Source organism: Meleagris gallopavo, chromosome 1 (assembly GCF_000146605.3).
Source record: "Meleagris gallopavo isolate NT-WF06-2002-E0010 breed Aviagen turkey brand Nicholas breeding stock chromosome 1, Turkey_5.1, whole genome shotgun sequence".
In the NCBI taxonomy this organism is placed as follows: Eukaryota; Metazoa; Chordata; class Aves; order Galliformes; family Phasianidae; genus Meleagris; species Meleagris gallopavo.
Genome location: NC_015011.2, coordinates 135,406,285 through 135,425,085, shown reverse-complemented (window position 1 = coordinate 135,425,085; position 18,801 = coordinate 135,406,285). Strand labels below are relative to the sequence as shown.

At 41.8% G+C, this 18,801-nt stretch overlaps 1 protein-coding gene across 5 annotated transcripts in view; it reads left to right on the top strand.

Moving 5' to 3' along the window:
• Positions 1 to 18,801, top strand: part of CARS2 (cysteinyl-tRNA synthetase 2, mitochondrial) — a 40,601-nt gene that overhangs the window by 4,654 nt on the left and 17,146 nt on the right. For 2 of the 5 annotated variants that reach the window (XM_031557718.1, XM_019610053.1), the window contains exons 1-7: positions 242 to 288; positions 5,094 to 5,211; positions 8,166 to 8,237; positions 8,919 to 9,024; positions 9,726 to 9,809; positions 11,794 to 11,923; positions 14,551 to 14,684. In XM_031557718.1, the coding sequence (XP_031413578.1) occupies positions 257 to 288; positions 5,094 to 5,211; positions 8,166 to 8,237; positions 8,919 to 9,024; positions 9,726 to 9,809; positions 11,794 to 11,923; positions 14,551 to 14,684 (676 nt within the window). In that variant the 5' untranslated portion in view covers positions 242 to 256. Of the gene's footprint in view, positions 1 to 6; positions 32 to 241; positions 289 to 5,093; positions 5,212 to 8,165; positions 8,238 to 8,918; positions 9,025 to 9,725; positions 9,810 to 11,793; positions 11,924 to 14,550; positions 14,685 to 18,801 lie in introns of those variants that run through there. The other 3 variants (XM_019610056.2, XM_019610055.2, XM_031557710.1) reach the window with 2 other exon arrangements.

Here is an 18,801-nt window from a genome sequence, read left to right as displayed (position 1 = left end):
TGTACGACCACGCGCACCTCGGGCACGCCTGGTGAGTGCGGGTATCGTGGGCGGGTAGTAGAGGAGACCCTCCCTTTGTGTCGGTGTGATTTTGGCGGAGTGGGTTGTTCCAAGTCTCGATATGGCAGCTGTTAGTTCTTTCATCTTTGTCTTACTCTCTTCTGCTAGTGCTGCTTGGGCGCGTGTGATGCTGCTTTAACGGGTGAATCACTAACGAAACTTTGTTCTGAAGAAGGAGAGCTTGCATAGCAGGACAATGGAGCAGCTAAGACTCATTGAATCACTCAGGTTGGAAAAGACCTTAAAGATCATCGAGTCCAACCACAACCTAACCATACTACCCTAACTCTAACAACCCTCTGCTAAATCATGTCCCTGAGCACCACATCCAAATGGATTTTAAACACATCCAGGGATGGTGACTCAACCACCTCCTTGGGGAGCCTATTCATTTAGCAGGGCAGAGGACTGCACCTTTTGGTCTCACATCATTCTGCATCTCTTGAGTGTTGATTTTGGTCGGCGGTTCTCCGTCTTATTCTGATTGAAAGGAAGCCCTGCACGCTCTGGTTGCTCTCATACCCATATCTTTTTATGCTGTGCCCAAACAACCACTTCCAAGCTTCAGTTAGTGTTGTATGAAAGAACAGCTGGGGCTGAGTGTCACACCCAGAGCAGTGTGTAATGCAGATAAGCAGCAGCATTACCATTCTGTTGCTGCTTCTTTAGTGCCTTCACAGGTTGTTTCCTATGATAGAGTGAGATGCCTGCACTGAAGATCATCCTCTTTTTTGATCAGGTGAACCATTCAGTGAGAGAGGCATTAACTGTTCCTTCCAGTGTCTGCAGTCATGTGTATGTCAGTTTTGGCGTTTTGTTGCTCAGCTGCTTTCTTCTGGATGGCAGAACATACTTTATTATTATTACTATTATTATTGCTGCTATTGTTATTATCAGAGGGGCAGCTCTGCTCTCTGTGACAGCAACAGGGCACAAGGGAACAGCATGGAGCTGTCAGGGGATGGGCAGCTGGGGGTTAGGAAAGCGTTCTTCACCAGAGGATGGTGGGCATGGAACAGGCTGCCCAGGGCAGTGGGCACGATTCCAAGCTGCCAGAGTTCAAGGGGTGTTTGGACACTGCTCTCAGCCATGTGGTCTGATTGTTGGGTGGTTCTATGTGAAGCCAGACTTGATGATCCTTGTGGATTCCTTACAACTCAGAATATTCTATGATTCTATATTGTATTTTTAGGGTTACAGATAGGCTAGGCCCATCTGTAGAGCTGTAAAGATATTGCTTTGGTTGGCACAGCTGAGAGGAATGCTGCTGCTGGGAGTCTACAGGCCAGAAGCACACTGGGAATAAATATAAAGTCAAGTGGAGTGATATCTCTTGCTGTGGTGTCCTTCCTATAGAAGTCCCTCATTGTGCTGCATCTTTGCAGCATCTGATCTCAAGAATTCTAAAAGTGAAGGCATGATGTCATCTGGACTTCTGCAAGGCCTTTGACAAGGTCCCCTCCACATCCTTATTTCTAAATTGGAGAGAAATCGATTTGAAAAGTGAACTACTTGATGAATAAGGAATTGGTTGGAAGATTACAGCCAGGGGATTGTGGTCAATGGCTCTATTTCTGGGTTGAGACTGGTAACAAACAGTGTTCTCCAGGAGTCTGTCCTGGGTCTGATACTGTTTAACATCTCTATCAGTGACATAGATGATGGGATCAAGTGCACCATCGGCAAGTGTGCTGATCACACTGAGCTGAGCTGTGCAGTTGATACAGCAGAAGGAAGGGATGCCATCCAGAAGGAACTTGATAAACTCGAAAGATGGGCCCTTGTGAACCTAATGAGGTTTAACAAAGCAAAGTGCAAGGTTTTGCACTTGGGTCGAGGTAATCCCACATATGCATACAAGCTGGGAGAAGAACTCCTTAAGAGTAGCCCTGCTGAGGAGAACTTAAAGATTGTGGTTGATGAAAAAGTGAACATGAGCCGGCAGTGTGTGCTTGCAGCCCAGAAGGCCAATGGTGTTCTGGGTTTTATCAGAAGAGGAGTGGCCAACAGGGACAGGGAGGTGATTGTCCTCATGAGGCCTCAGCTTTGGGAATACCCCAAGTCTGGGACCCCCAACACAGGAAAGATGTGGAGCTTTTGTAGAGGGTCCAGAGGAGGGTCACGAGGATGATCCAAGGGCTGGAGCACCTCTCCTGTGAAGGCAGGCTGAAGGAACTGGGCTTGTTCAGCCTGGAAAAGAGAAGGCTGAAGGGAGACCTCATTGTGACCTTCCAATTTTTAAAGGAAGTTTATGAACAAGAGGGAAATAAACTTTTTACACATGTAGACAGTGATAGGACAAGGGGGAATGGTTTTTAAACTAAAGGGAGATTTAGATTAGATGTCAGGAGGAAGTTCTTTACTGAGAGTGGTGAGGTGCTACAACAGGTTTTCCAGAGAGACTGTGGGTGCCCCATCCCTGGAAGTGTTTAAGGCCAGATTGGATGGAGGAGCCCTGGGCAATCTGATCTAGTACTTGGTCGAATGGCTGGCAGCCCTGCCTGTGGCAGGGGGTTGGAAGTCGATAATCCTTGAGGTGCCTTCCAACCATTGCCATTGTATGATTCTATGATAAATCCTGCATGCACTGGTATGGCACCTCTAAAAAATTATAGGAAATTGAAAGGGGCCTGTAAGGTCGTTTAGTCCAATTGATCAGGGTGCTCAGAGCTCCCTTTGGCCTGACCTAGAGTGTCTCCAGGGATAGGGTATCCACTACATTTCTGGGCAACCAGTGCCAGTGCCTCACCGCCCTTACTGTGAAAAAACTTCCTTATGTCCCCTCTTTTATTTTGAAACTGTTTCCTTATGTCCTGTCATAACAGATCCCACTAAAGAGTCTGTCCCTTACTTTCTTTTGCCTCCCTTTAGATACTGAAAGTCCACCATTACATCTTCCTGGAGCCTTTTCTTCCCCAGCTCTCTCAGCCTGTCCTCATAGGGAAGGTGTTCCATCCCTTGGATCATTTTTGTGGCCTTCCTCTGCACACACTCCAGCGGGTCTCCACATCTGTCCTGTATTGAACTTCACATCTGAATGCAGTATTCCAGTTGAAGTCTCACCAATGCAGAGTAGAGATGCAGGATCAACTCCCTCAACCTGCTCAGCATGCTTTTTCTGATGCAGCCCATGGTATAGTTAGCTTTCTGGGCTGCTGGAGCACCTACTTCATTTGAACTGCTTTCTTCTTTGCAGTTTGATGCTGAAGTTGTAGGGAGCCTGCTTTCTGAGATTTGCTTTGGCTATTGCAGTGCTTCTTCCATCGATTAAGTTAGAAGATCAGAGGGGAGAGAACAGCTCAGAGATTGCATATGCTCTGGAAATTAAATCTGCAGCACTGTTAAATCTGATTTTAAGCTTTTTGATGCTGCTATTGTCCCTTTGAAAGGGATCCAAAGAATAATTTAATATTCTTCTGGAACAGTGTCATGACATGAGATGAATATTGCTCCCAGTGAGCTGGTATTCATTAATACCAGCTGTCTCCCTGGTAGCATGTGGCACATTCCAAAAGGCCTTTTTCTGATATGGACACAGTGCATACAACATCAGAAATGTATTTTTCTTCTTTAAGATACTGCACACTGAAATCATCACAGAGTTGTTTGGCTTGGAAGGGACCTTAAAAGACCATCCAGTTCCAACCCCTTGCCATGAGCAGGGACACCTTGCCATCCAACTCTATGGCTTGAACACCTCTGGGGATGGAGCATCCACAGCTTCCCTGCATAGCCTGTTCTGTGCGTCATAACCCTAGCCTTGGAGAGTTTCTTCCTTGTATCTAATCTAAACCTACTCTGTTAATTTAAAGCTACTACTCCTTGTCCTATCATTACACTCCCTGATGCTCCCTTCCCGTCTTTCCTGTAGGCCTTTCCTGGAAGGCTGCAGCGAAGTCTCCCTGGGGTCTTCTTCAGGCTGATCAACCCCAGCTCCCTCAGCCTCTCTTTGTAGGAGAGGTGGTGCAGCCCTCTGATCATCTTTTTTGCCCTCCTCTGGACCCACTCCAAAAGCTCTGTTTCTCTTAGTGCTAACTGATATCTGCAGCTGAGGAAAAGGGTACAGATCCACTGATGGTGTTTTCCTACATGTATTTGCTTTGATAGATTCTGTGGGTGCATCCCAGCCAGGGCAGTGGGTGCCATGGAGAGCTGCAGCTCTTGAGGTTTCCTTTACTCCATCCTGCAGGTGCAGTGCACTCGGCCTTCTTCAAAGCCAGAGGAGGCTGAGATTTCTCCTGGTCTCGCAGAATGGACTGAGAGTCTGCAGTCACCTTTTCTTATTTCTCACAGAAGCTGGGCTTTACCCAGTTGAAGCGTGTTTTGAGAATTCAGAGTGCAGAGCCCATGACAACAGAAGGCACTTGTATGTGGGTCTGTCTGTCCACACTGAATGTTCAGTGTTGTCATGTAGAGCCTGGAAAAACAAAATAACCCCCCAGAGCAACTCTTCTTTGCTGTCAGAAAAAGATCTGTGGTGTTGTGTTAATGAAATGTAGCTGTGCTTGTATCTGTAGCTACTTGTACTGTAGCATCTGTGAGCAATGTTGAAGTGAGTTGGTTTGTTTCTCCATGTTCTGGGCTGCGGGCTTTGAGAACTTGCTAGCATACGCACTAGGGTGGTTTTCTTTTTAGGATCAGCTCATATGTCACGTTGTGTTCTTTGGAAGAGTCTTTTGCTTAAGAGGCAGTTTCAAAAGTACCCTGTTGTTATCATAAAGAGATGCAAGAGAATGGGGAAAATTTGCTGTAATGTGTCACTAATGCCAGAAGAGGGTAGAGCAGTTCAACTGAAATTTACTTGACTTCTGTGCAGATTGGAACTAATTTTGGAAAAGCATTTTATGTGCTTGAGACCTTCTTTCCCAAGTATTTGGGTATTTGGGGTGTTTGTACAGCTGTCAGAGTTTTTTATTTTTGTCAGAGTTTTTTATTTTTGTCAGAGTTTTTTATTTTTGTCAGAGTTTTTTATTTTTGTCGGAGTTTTATTCACATTTACTGCATCTCTAAAAGCTCCTCTTTCTCTTTTCCAGCTCCTATGTTAGGTTTGATATAATCCGAAGGATATTGACTCGTTTTTTTGAAACTGAAGTTATCATGGTGATGGGGATTACAGACATAGATGACAAGATCATAAAAAGAGCCAGTGAGGTAGGTGTATAAAACTACAGCTTTAGACCCAAACGTTTGGTACGTCCTACTGCTAGTTATATAGGAAAATGTTCTACATTTGTTTGGTTGTTGTTTTAGTACTATATATTTTTTTAATTTAGAAAAGAAATTTTGAGATTTTTAGCCCTCTATCTGCACCTGAGACAGTAGTCCTCATAGCCTCATGCCTTGTCTGGAAGATGGTGGGAAATAAAAAGCCATGATGTCCTTTTATTAGAATTGAAACAAACTGAAACTTGCAGCCAGGAGAGTTGTGTTTTCTATGTCACTGATTGTTAAAGACTGCATGTAAATGACGATACTCAAGGTTGAGGGCAGTTCCTAAAAGGTGCCGAGCACCATCTAGCTGCAGAGTCAGCACCTTCAGAAGTCTCCTCAACCTTGTCTGAGGTCATGGCCTGCGTAAATGCTGACACAATGTGTGGGTAAGTCTTGACAAGACTGGGGCTCGGTGGCAAGATCGATGCAAAAATTGTGAATTAAAAAAATAATCAACACAATCCAACTTTTCACTGAATTCTCAGAGTTATTGGCCTAATTAAAAGCTTTATGGCTGTAAGTAGCCCCTAGTTGGTTTTTAATCAGACCTTTTGTAACAGCTTGTGAATGACTATTCCAATTTCTTTTTTTAATGTTTTTTTGGACTGTAAAATGCCACAAATGTATTCTGCTTTATAAACTTCTTTTAAATAAACATTGTATTGGTTTTTGAAATTTGGATTGTGAATGAAATGAACTGTAATTACAGTTGCAAGTCTTAAGCTTGAGCCAGATAATTTGACAGGTATAATTTTATTTAATCCTTACGTAAATGATTACTCTTGCAGTACTGCATTGAAAAGAATGCTAGCGCTGCTCTCTTTAAGAAATATATTTGTTCCCTTAGAAACTTCACTTGCAGGTTTTATTTTTAAGGCTCGTACTTTCTAACAACAACAAAAAGCCACAACCTTTTTAAATCTATTTGCATGTATTTTACATTTTTTCTTTGTCAGAACCCTATGGGATTTTATTTTGAAGGTAATGTATTTAGTTATTCCATTCTTTGGCTCTGTGAGGAAATCTTCTGTGTGACATATTTTTTCTTTTTGAAATACTTGCCCTTCTGTGCACGTTTTGTTGAGGACCTCTGTATCTGAAACACTACAACACCAGAATCAATGTATCTGATTTTGTTGTCCATCCTCTGGTGGGACTCATCTACACAGAATCTGAAAGTTGGGCATCTGCTCTGTGAGGAGAATGCTCTGTTCTCCCCATGGTCCTTTGAAGAAGAGATAAATTGGATGCCCATTTGGATGGGAGGGATTTCCTTGTCTCCTAGTGAATGTCTTTCTGTTGATCAAAGGAGCATCTGACTCGCTTGTTGAGATGAACCACATCACAGTAAGAGCTCTCTGTCTGGTCTGCAGGCAGAAGCATGGCTTTGCCTCAGTGCTGAGCATCCTCCTCCTTCCATTGCTGGATGAGTGTCATGTCTGTCTTTTACCACAACTCCCACCTAAACCAGCTTGTTCAGATGTGATACCCACCCCTTAAAGATCCTCTAGTAAAAAAATTGGATTTCTTGTGTTAATGATTTGATTATGTGCAAGCTGGAGAGAGTGGCTGTTGGCTTCTTCTTGGTGGGTTTTTACTCAGAGAAGACGTAAAAGCTTGGATTTGAGATGCTCTCATGTAGAATCACAGAATGGTTTGGGTTGGAAGGGACCTTTAAGATCACCTAGTTCCAACCCCTGCTATAGGCAGGGACATTTCCCACTAGAACAGGTTGCTCAAAGCTTCATCCAGCCTGGTCTTGAATGCTTCCAGGAAGGGGGAATCCACAACCTCGCTGTTCCAGTGTCTCACCACCCGCCCAGTAAAGAATTTCTTCCTAATATCTACTCTAAATCCACCCTCGTCCAGTTTAAAAACATTTTCTTGTTTTTTTACTACATGTCCTTACAAAAAGTCCCTCCCCAGCTTTCCTGTAGGCCCCTTCAGGTACTGGAAGTCTGCTGTAAAGTCCCCCCAGAGCCTTCTCATCTCCAGGCTGAAGAGCCCCAGCTCTCTTGGCCTGTCCTTGTAGGTGAGGTGCTCCAGCCCTCTGATCATCTTCATGGCTCTCCTCTGGACCAAGCTCCCTTTCTTTCTTGTGTTGGGGGTTCCAGAACTGGACACAGGACTCCAGGTGGAGTCTCACAAGAGCATATATCCTATCACATCATGCTTTTGCTTGCTAGGACAGGATTTGCCATCACGTGTCTTTCAAGTCTTGGCCTATTCTGAATACTTGAGACAAGTATCTTGTCATGTTTAAATTGCCTCTTTCCTTTTGGATTGCATTTCTGTGAGTACTCCTGTTTCTGTCAGTCAGTCCGTGAATGAGAAATGTGGAGATGTTTGAGAAGTACTGCACCTGGAAAAATATGGAACTGGCTCACAGTTAATTTTCCTGATTGTACTGAAATATGTGAGTAATGATGAGCTGAAATATCTTATTTTTCTTAATCGCTGCAAATTAATATCTTGACTCATCCTACAAGTCTCTGGTCTGTCTTTCTGACATCTTGGTGGTATCGGTGTCCCTTGCCAGTAGGTGGAATGCATTTTATATCCATGTGCTGTAGTATATCTTGTCACTGGAAATGGAAGATGACCCTCTTAAGAGGAAAATAAAGGAGGAGGGAAAGAATTTATTATTTTAATATTTGGTTGCTTTCTCTTAAAAGATATCTTAATATTTTGGCAATTCAAAAACCTAGATGAAATACTGCTCTTAAGTTATAAATAGCTGGCATCGCCTCACCATGAGTGTTAGCTAGATTAATAAGCCTCTCTGCCTCGTTACCTTGGGGGCTCTGTAAGTCCTCCAATTAGCTGTTAACTGTCTGATAAAAGATTGTGGTACTTCATGTTGTTATTTTGATTTACTAATTTTTTTTTTTCAGATGAATATATCGCCAGTAGCTCTTGCTCGTATGTATGAAGAAGACTTTAAACAAGATATGGCATCATTAAAGGTACAGACACTTGAGCTTCTGCATTTTAGAGTCTTTCCAAGCAGTTATATTGGTCAGGAATCTGAATTTGACAGTTTGATCTGAGGGGGAAAAAAACAACATGATTGGTTGCTTGTCTTATGAAGTGTTGTTCAGTGACTGGGTAGTGTTTTACTTTTTCATTCTTCTGAGAAGACAGAGGCTTTGTATTGCACGTCTTTTGTGTTAAGAGTGGGAAAGGAAGCAAACCTTGGCTATTCAGAGAGGGGGAATGAACAAGTTGAATTTGTAAAGGAGCACAGACTTTCTGCCCTATGTAATAAGGTCTTGATTCACAAATAATAATATGTCTTTAGTGTCATGCAGAAATATCCAGACCTGAAGTATATAAAGCATCTAATATTCATTCTTTGATTGCAGATGACTTTGCTTCTTGTCCAGAAGCAGGGAATAGGCCTCTGGTGAAAGCTAGTAGATTTATTTATTTATTATATCTGTCTCTTCCTCAGTTTCATTTTAATATTATCTGCATTTTAAGTACTGCTTGTGACCTTCTTACGATATATTCAGGTTGGTTTTCTTTTTTTTGCTAAGATAAGAATTGGGACAGATGTTCTTTGAAGTCAGTTTCTTAATTTGGAGTGGCTTGTCAGCAGTGCATTACGTGTGGGTTAATGAACTGTTACAATTTCTTCACTTAAGGTCCTTCCTCCGACAGTATATATGAGAGTGACTGAAAACATTCCTCAGATAATTTCCTTCATAAAGACAATAATTGCTAATGGACAGGCTTATGCAACTTCCCAAGGTAAGATTTGTAGCAAGGCAACTCCTTGTTATTGCATGCGTGGAAAACAAGCACTCAAAAGGGATCCTGTTTCGGGGTCAGATGAGATATGCTGTACCAGATTTTCTTTGTGTTGATTATCATGGTGTGAGCAACTTGCTTGTTACGATGCAACTGTGCAGAACAACTCTTGAGTCAATATCTAAACAAGAAGTAATTCAATACTGAACATAAATGTTTATTGTAATAAGCTGCTGTCTCAGCTCCTGTGGGGAAGTCCTGGCCTAGGTTTTGTGAGGGAGCTGGGGGTTAGCTCTGCTAGCTCTGAACAGGAGTTGGGCATCTCATATGTTCTGTAAAAGTAATGCCTGCAAACAGAGTGTGGGAAATTTTTAGTAGAGCTGATGCTTGTAGAAGAGTGTTAAGTGTATTGTAACTGGAACAGCATAGGTAATGCTTCAGTTGTGGGATGGATCACTTGTCCTGGGAAGAACCCAGGGAGATCTCCAGAAAACAACATTATCTTCAGTGCAAAATGAGTAAGTTAGGTTACTGGAAAGCTAGTAATGGGGAAATGTGGGCTGCTACTGCTGTAGCATTTCTGAATTTCAAATGGAAGTCCAAGGGTGTTTTGTTTTGCTTTTGTGGAAATGTTGTCTCCATTGTATATGGGTGAACGTTCCCCATCTTTACTGTGAAGCTAAATATTTCTTTTCTATTAGGCAATGTTTATTTTGATGTCCAGTCTTGGGGAGAAAGGTATGGAGTATTAACTGCTGTTTCTGCTGATACACAAAGTGAAGCAGGTAAGTTCCTGGTAGCAATTTGTGTTAATGCTTTGTCTGAACTCATGATGTATTGATATATAAATCTTCATTCAACAGTCTGAAGCAATTTTTTAACTTGTTGTATATAGACAGCTTTTTTAGTTAATTAGGGCATCATTGTTTTAGTAGTAACTTATTGAGGTGTTGCCAGTGCAAGAGGAAGCTTAGTGATGTCTTTTTAAAAAATGCTTGTTTTTCTCTCCACTTTTGTTCCAGTACCTTAGAACAATTGTGATTATTAATTTTATTTAAATCCTTGGAGCAGTATATACAGACTGAATAGTGAAGTGATGCTCTCAGCCCACACACTAGGCAGCAGTGAGGGTTGGCGGGAAGAAGCATTGCCTGCCTTGTTATAGTTGGGCATTTGGACCCTACTGGTGTGCACTAACCAGATGCATTTACATCTTTCATTGGTTACCACCAGACTACTGTCAAGCAAAGTGGTCGTGTGAGCTCTTTTGGTGGTAACATACAGGGGTACCCTTAGCTGTGTTCTATTTTCGCTGCAGTTTTGCTGAGCAGGATTGCTGATTTTCTCCATAGTTTCTGTAAATCAGCTATGGTCAAGTCTCTGTGTAGGAGAGTTTAAAACAGATCTCCTGCATCTTTTGTGTCCTGAAGTTCACTGTGTCTTCATTGAAAATGTTCTGTTTGCAATTCCTGAAAATGCCCAGGAGGTGATACTCAGGTGAGCTGCAGCCAGAAGCTTTTTACAGCTCTGCTCTGGAGTTGTATCATTAAAGTCCACAAAGGGAATGTGTTATAGAGGCTGAAACCATCTTCCTGACTAGCTGCAGGCACCTAGTAGCATAGGGGTCCCCACTGAGTACGGCTAAGGATGTGCTGTGTTTCACTGTACTGTTAAACCTGCTGCCTTCACAGGGTTTCTGCATACAGTACTAAACAAGAATGTAGTTGGGCAGAGGATACTAGCACTAGGTTGTGAAGTCTTTTCCCTTGAGGGTGCTCACAGTTCCACAGGATGTGACCCTGAGCCTCCTGCACTGAGCCTCAACCACTCATGTTTTACCTTGTTTCCCTTCAATTCACTTGCTACTAAATTTACTCTAATCTCTGAAGATTCTGCGACAGTTATTGAGTTTATAACTGAGTAGACAAAGAGTGATTTTCTTTTTTTGATAGAAATATACTGAAAAAAATCAGGAGAGACATGGAATCAACAGGCACAAGTCAGCCAGGGCTTGGCAAAATAGTGAAAGAGCCAAAGTGAAGATTCAGTAGATAAAACTTGGGCTGTGTTTCTACCCTTTATTTCTTCTCAATTTTTGAATGATGAAGCAGGTGTAATGGATTTTTGTGAAGTGCTTTACTTAATATTGCATGACATTCTGAATTAAAACTGATTCTATATAATATCAATAAAGTACAATTAGAATAGATTGAGAAAAGTGACCATCTGAGCTCCAAAAATGTATTGGTACTGGAAAGCTAGGGGGATGAGATTAGACCCAGTCGTGCACAGTGTTTTTGTTAGTGATCTGGTAGAAGCAGGGAAAAGAAGTAAATCTAACTTCTATCTGCTGATGAAACAGATGAACAATGTTGACTATTGAAGGATTTTTTTAAATTCTGCTGCTACAGTGCAACCTGTTTGTCCTAGGAAACTGGTTGATAAGTAAGCAAACGGATGATACAAGTCCGGAGAAGGCCAAAAGGATTGGAAGGATATGATGTATTAAAGAATCTTAAATCCAGATGCTTATCCATCTCCTGAGCCTGCAGAAATCTGATTCAACATATATATATAATTTTTTTAAAAAAACAGGATGAGAAGACTGGAAAACCCAGTATGAGCAGAGAAAGAAAAAAGATGGAGGAAAAGTTGGGCAAGGGGAATAAAATCTGAGTAGTTCACTAAGCATGCATTTCTACTTTCTTTCATTTGTTCACTTTGTCTTTCTGAGGCATGTTCCATTAACGACTCTCTTTTCTGTGGCAGTTGATACCGATAAGCGGCATGGTAGAGATTTTGCCCTGTGGAAAGCTGCCAAACCTCAAGAGTTATCGTGGGGTTCTCCCTGGGGAAAGGGAAGACCTGGGTGGCACATTGAATGCTCCACGATATCAAGGTCAGATTTCTTGTATTTTAAATCCATTGCTGTTTCTCATTCTCAGTCACGGTACAATGGTAGCAGCAGTGCTGCTTTTTTCTTCTCATCAGTAGAAAGAACCAGTTTTAATCTATTTGCTGCAGTTTGGGGATTTTGAGTGTGGCACAAATCCTCCTCCTCCACCTTAAGGGAGCAGCATCTGGTTTTATTTTGTCACTTTTCTCTCAAAAGAGAGAAAACGTCACACAGAGAGAGAATAAGCCACACAGGATCACATTAGGGAGTCTTTTAGCTTCAACTGAATAGCCAGCATTTTCATAAAAGTTGCAGTATGTCTTTCATCTGTCTTCCACTTTGTGCAACCCATAGTGAACCTGGTCAAGTCTATGGTGCAGTATGAGGAGGACAGGGCATGGAAATCCATCCCAGCTCCAGTGAACATAAAAGATTTTGCTGGCCTCGTCTTAGCAGCAGTTGTGGATGCGTGTGCTAATTACATCTCTCATTACGCAGCTTTCTTTAAAAGTCAGCTGCAGTTTTACATATTCTGTTTTCTCTGTGGCAGTATATTCTGTGAGCATGATGCAAATTGTGCATGGTAGCAGTTTGTTTAGAGCTGGTTTAAATTAATTTGCTCTTAATTTGGAATTTTGTTTTATTTACTACACAGAATAGTAGTACTTTGTTTTGTGCAGTTCTAATTTATGACCGATTAATTTGTGTTTAGAAAAGACTCTTTAACTCTTTTCATCCTGAAAGATTGATGATGGTACTTAGTTTTCATTAGTCTCAAGTCTTCTTTGGAAGCTAATAAGAAATTATTGAGACCTGAGCTGGTTTCTCTTGAGTGTTTGGAAATAAACTGAAAGCATGTGGAACAACTGCTTTAGTTTTGTTTTCCACAGGCTGTGCTGGTATATCTAAAGTTGGTAGTAATAACTACTTGATAGTGAAAAACGTTTAGAAAAAGAGATTTTATGTCACTAAACAATTTCTGCACTATGGAACAGTGCTTAAAGCAACTGAAGTACACAAAAGCTTGCTGCATTTGAAGTGCAGCCTATGACAGAAGTGCACTCCAGATAAGAAATAACAACCCTTTACAAAATTGCATATCTGCTATTGTGATGCTACTTAAAGTATCTGTCTCTTTCTGTAAAAACTTACTTTACTGTGTCTGGATGAGGCTCTTGCCGTGTAAATAGGTGTTGAGTCATGCAGAGAGTGTAAGTATAGTAATCTGGGACGGTGAAAAATGGGAAACTTAGACTTTTAAGTTATGTAAAGTGTTTTGCTGTCACAGTCAGCTGTCAGGTACCCATTTTAAGCAGTAACTACTTGTCTGTTTTGCCAAAGATCTCCAAGCACTTGGAGCTAGGTGAATTAATTTTGAAATATCTTTGAAGTGCATGTGTAGGAAGGTGACAGAGGAGCAGTGGTCACTGGTGTAGTCCTGCAGAAGGGAACCATCTGGTGTGACTTTGATCTGGTCTCCTTTTTGGGGCTTAACTTACAATGGGATGCACTGTGCTTCCACAGGCAAGATGAGGTCTCCAGAAATCCATGCTTAATCTGATTTTCGAGCAGGCAGAAAAGAAACAGAGGGGCACAGGCCTTCAAAATGGCCACAGAAACACTGTCTTCCTCTTCTGATTTTCTTCTGCCCCAACTGAGGTGGTTTAAAAACATATCAATCAGTACAGATTTATTTCTATAATTCCCTGAAAGAACAGTGCATGGAGGACACAGACAAGTTCCTTTCAGTGAGACCCAATGCCAGGACAAGAGGCCGTGGCCACAAACTGGAATGTAGAGGCTCTTTCTGAACACCAGGAGCACTTCTGCACTGTGCAGGTGATGGAGTGTTGCATAGGCTGCACAGAGGCTGTGGTGCCTTCTCCCTGGGGGTCTCCAGCAGCTGCCTGGCTGTGGCCTTGGGCATCCTGCTCTGGGTGGTTGTTGTCTGACAGGTTGTACAATCAATGAATATATAGATGGTACAGTATATCCAGGAGCTTGGCTGATTTACTTGTTATATTGGAGTAAGAAAAGAAAGACCCTCACCCTATCCTGGGCTCACAAAATAGAGTCCAGTGGAGCAGATCTCCAGAAGAGATCCTTCCCCACTGGCAGTCAGCTCTTAAATGGGTCTAGGAGAGGTGGAGCCAGGCTCCATCCTGTCCTGCAGCACAGGTGAATTGCCTTCACCTGTGCTCCGGTGGCTGACTCATTGCTCGCCTCAGGTGATCAATCAGAGGTTCAGGCCCTGATTCAGCAGCCCCATACACAGGTACAAAATAAAAGAATGGTAATACCAAATCTGAAGTTGTTTTGCCTGCAGATGAAGGCAGCTGTCTGATACTGTAGCAGGACAAGGAAAGGAGCTTACCATTCTTTAATCTAAATTAGAAAAAATAATCATTCATACCAAGGAAAATTCATTGTGGGCAGATATGGTCCTGCTCATACGTGTAGTTCTGCTGCAATTTTGATATCCAGGATCTGTGAAAAATTCTTTCTTGATGTTACGTTACAGTCATTAAATAATGTATTTATATTGCTTCATCTCTTTTTTTTTTTTTTCTTCTTTTTTACTGAAAGTTTTTGTAGTGTTCTACTTACCGATCAGGAAAATATTGTTACAGTGCAGTGTTTGGAAAGCAGCTGGATATCCATACCGGTGGAATAGATCTTGCGTTTCCTCATCATGAAAATGAAATTGCACAGTGCGAGGTGTATCATCAGTGTGAGCAGTGGGGGAATTATTTTTTGCATTCTGGTAAGTGAAATATTCATCACCTGATGATATGTAGATGAGGCATGTAGAGCTGTAGGGAATTTTATTTTATTTTATTTTATTTAGTTTTGCTATTTCTGTGGCATGAAATGTGAGGGAAACTTTACAAATAGATACTGTACTACAGTGGCCAGGTTCTTCCTCACTAAGTAAAGAAACAAAAATGAGAGTGAACCTTGAAATTGTACAATGAATGCCTTTATTTATGAAATGGTACAGTGAAATACTAGATATCATCCAAATCAATCTCCAAATAATAACAGTGTGTGCATTACCCACATACGGTATTTACTCCTAATGAAAAGTGTGGAAAGAGGAGTTCTTCCTGTAGTGTCTTTCTCTTTCATTTGAATTTCTCCAAAATTTTTATGCTTATGGTAGAGTTTCTTTTCAAATTTTATTTTGGTTATAACAGTCCTGCAGGAAGAGAGTGGAAATAATTGATCTTTTCTGTATGTTCTTCTGAAAGTAGAAATTCCTGCTGTCTTAAAGATAGAACCTTCAGTATCTGGAAATGGGTGAATGAAGGTGCCAGCTAGATAGGTAGCTGATCATAATAATTTAAAAGCTTTGAAACTGGAATAAACCACTGCAGTTCTCCAGTATATCTCAGTACCAGTTGCTTGTGGGCTTGAAAGGAAGTTTTAAGTCGAGTGCTGAGCTAAATAGTAAGTATGGTGAAAGCCTTTAATCATGGTAGGAAAAAGACATTGTACTACTGGAGGATAAGAATAGAGTGGATGCAAAGCTGCATGAACCAACGAACCAACCAAGCTCACAGCAGTGATCCTGCAGAGAAGCATCTCAGCTGAGATGTTTTGCATGGTTTGAAATGTGGGGAAAACCTAACAAACGTATTCTCTAGTGACTAATAACTGCAAGTTTTGAACATGTGATTCACGTATCTGTAACTATGTAAATTATCCTGAGAAGCTTTTATAAATATTCTTTCCCTTTAAATACTCCAGTAGCATTATATTGAGTGATGAGTAAGAGACACAGAATTAATACTGAGGACTGAGTGAGTCAGACACTTTGGTTGAGTCTGCTCAGGCACGATTAAAGAAGTTGCTGCTGGGAAGGTAGAAGGAGGTCTGTAACACCTATGGGCTACATCTAGACCAAGTTACTCACCCCTCCCAGAATCACAGAATGGCCCAGGTTAGAAGGGACCTCAAAGATCATGAATCTCCAACCCCCCCACCACAGGCAGAGCCACCAACCTCCATCTACATTTATTACTAGACCAGGCTGCCTACGGCCCCATCCAACCCAACCCAACCCATCCAGCCCTCAGTGCTGTGGAAGAGCAGAGGCAGTGAGGCATGTCACCATAGTCCCTTAACCCCCTCAGCCCAACCTCAGTTTCTGCCTATCCTACAGAGAGTGACTGACTCAACTTGACCTTGGCCTTGGTATCCTCTACATATCTGTCTTCTTCCCCCAGAAGTGACCTTACTGCTCCCACCTGACTAAATTGTGCCAAATTGTCTTTTACTCACTCAGTCTTTGGCGTTATATTGATAGGTGTTGTGTAAAACTGTTCCCTGCTGCCTCGTACGATGGTCCTTCGGTGAAGATTCTGCTGCAAAGTGCTCAGAACTACATCATTTTACGATCATACTGGTGGTGTTGTTCTGCTAGAAACCTTGAAGTTCATACTTCCTACTGTAGTTGCAGTGGTTCTGGATGGTTTTCAAAGTACTGAAGGAAATAGAAAGTCAACTGCAGTCTGTTTTCTCTTCTTACTGAACAATACTTTATGCATCATCTCTTGTTGAAGTCTTTGAGTTACTTGTCTGAGCAAGAGTTGTACAGCCTGTGGTACACCCTGGGAATTAGTCTGGCTTTTTTTTTTTTTTTTTTTTGGTTGTGTGTAAATATGCATCTGTTTGTACAGTTTGGGATGAATTTTAAATTCTAGTTTCAGTTCCCAATGCAGAGGCTGTTATAAGTCAACAGAAATTGTCCAGAGGCTGGTGCATCCTCCAGGGTGTGCTTTACTCCTGCAGTGCTGGGGATTTCTCTGTGCTTCTCCTGAGATGCACTGGTTACTGCCAGCTGAAGCCTTCTGCTAAATAAAACAGTCAGTCCGAGTTTTTGAGCTTGGACTCATAACTACAGGGAGAGTATTCTTTGAGACAAACTGAAGAGGATTAAAGATTTCTCGGAAAAGAAAACAAAAAACATTGATTGCAAGAGCAGTTTGGATGCTGAGGTTCTCTAGGAGTTGACAGATTGCATTAATTCAAAAAAATTTTGCTGGAGGACGATAGCATGAATTATTTAAGGCAAACGAATCAGCTTCAGAAACAATTTATTCTGGTAACAGACTTCAGAATTTTAGCAGGCTCAGAATTGGAGGAGCAATCCCCATTAGAGGAAGAAAATCCCCTGCACTGGGGATAAATCTTCTTATAAGGACTTTATTTTTAGACTGCTTGTACTCTGGGAAAAGTGCCAAGCCAAAGTTATGAAAATCCTTATATTTTGTGATTCTTTAATGAAATCATTCTCTTTAAGTACTGAAACTCTTGAAGAGGAGTATTATTTCAAATTCAGATGTTACTGATACTTTCCTAGGAAATCATGGCTAAGTTGTTAGAAATTTGGCTGCCAAAAGTTAAGTCAGTCAATATTTAGGCAGCTTTAGAAAAAAAATAAAAATACACACCCAAGCTATTCTTTTTCCCTTCACAAAAGTGTCTGTTGATTTTACTGGAGTCATTACAGCTGCAGGTGTGCAGTATTCCTGGCAATCTGCATGTTTTTGCTTAGGGCACTAAATTTAACTATGTAATGAAAATGCCCTCACCTGGTAGCAGTCAGGGCAAACATGATGGAAATGAGGTTTTGATTGACTTGTGCATTTTTCCTGTAGCTGGTTCTGGATCTATGGATCCCCTGATCTTTTGCTACCCCTCCTTGACAGAGGGTATGTTTCTCTTCTATCTGATGAAACTCCCCAAGGCAGCAGACGAAGAGTTGGTTCTGATGGAAGTCCTTCGTGGGGGCTGGTCAGAGTCATGCCTACATGAAGGTGCTGTTGGTGAGCAGCATTAGCATGCAGCCCCTGTTGCCACGCAGACATGCTCCTTGTTGCCTGGAGTGCTCTGGAGATGCCAGACTTTGGAGGCTGTGGCTGACAGCCCTGTGTCCTTGGTGGGGCACGGCTAATAGCTGAACAGGGGAACACAATTTAAGGGTAGAAAATCTGGATGGCCACCTTGTGTTGCCCTGATGTTCCCCACATGTTCCTTCACTAGCTCCAATTTGAGCAGACTCCCAGATAACATCTATGACTTTATTTCCCAAATACAATATTCCTCACAGGCTTTTTTTGTATGTCTTCAAGCTCCTGTCAGATTTTTCGTTGTAAGTATTAGAATGAACACTTGTTTTTCACAAAGTAGCTTCTGAGAAGCAACTTGTAAAAACTACCCTTTGCTTTTCAAAAATCTTTTAAAATAGAACTTCAGAAAACACAGATCTGAGTGTCTTCCTTATCCTGTCTAATCCATTCTGACGAACAGCTATTTCCACAGTTTTGGTAGATTAAGTTTTGGAATTGGCAATGTGCAGAAAATTTTACACATAATGTATTTTGTATCAATGCAATACAGTTTTGGAATTAAAAAAAAAATGTAGTGGGATAGCCACCAGCAATTGTTACATATTAGAAAAACGTCTGGGTCTTCAAGGTATCACTGGACTACCTTTGAAAATGTTAAAATATTTCTGGAAAGTCAAGGGAGGGCTATGTGCTTTTTAGGAAAGATCGGCTGGCTAGGCGGGGTGGTGGAGTTGCTCTTTATGTGAGAGAGCAGCTAGAATGTGTTGAACTTCACTTGGGGGAGAGTGATGTAGCAGTGGAGAGCTTATGGGTGAGAATCAAGGGGCAGGCTGGTAAGGGTGACACTGTTGTGGGTGTGTACTACAGGCCCCCTGATCAGGATGAGGAGGCTGATGAGGCCTTCCAAAAGCAACTGGATGTAGCGTCACGTTCCCAGGCACTGGTGCTTATGGGGGACTTCAGTTATCCAGATATTTGCTGGACGACCAACATGGCCAGGCACGCACGGTCCAGACGGTTCTTGCA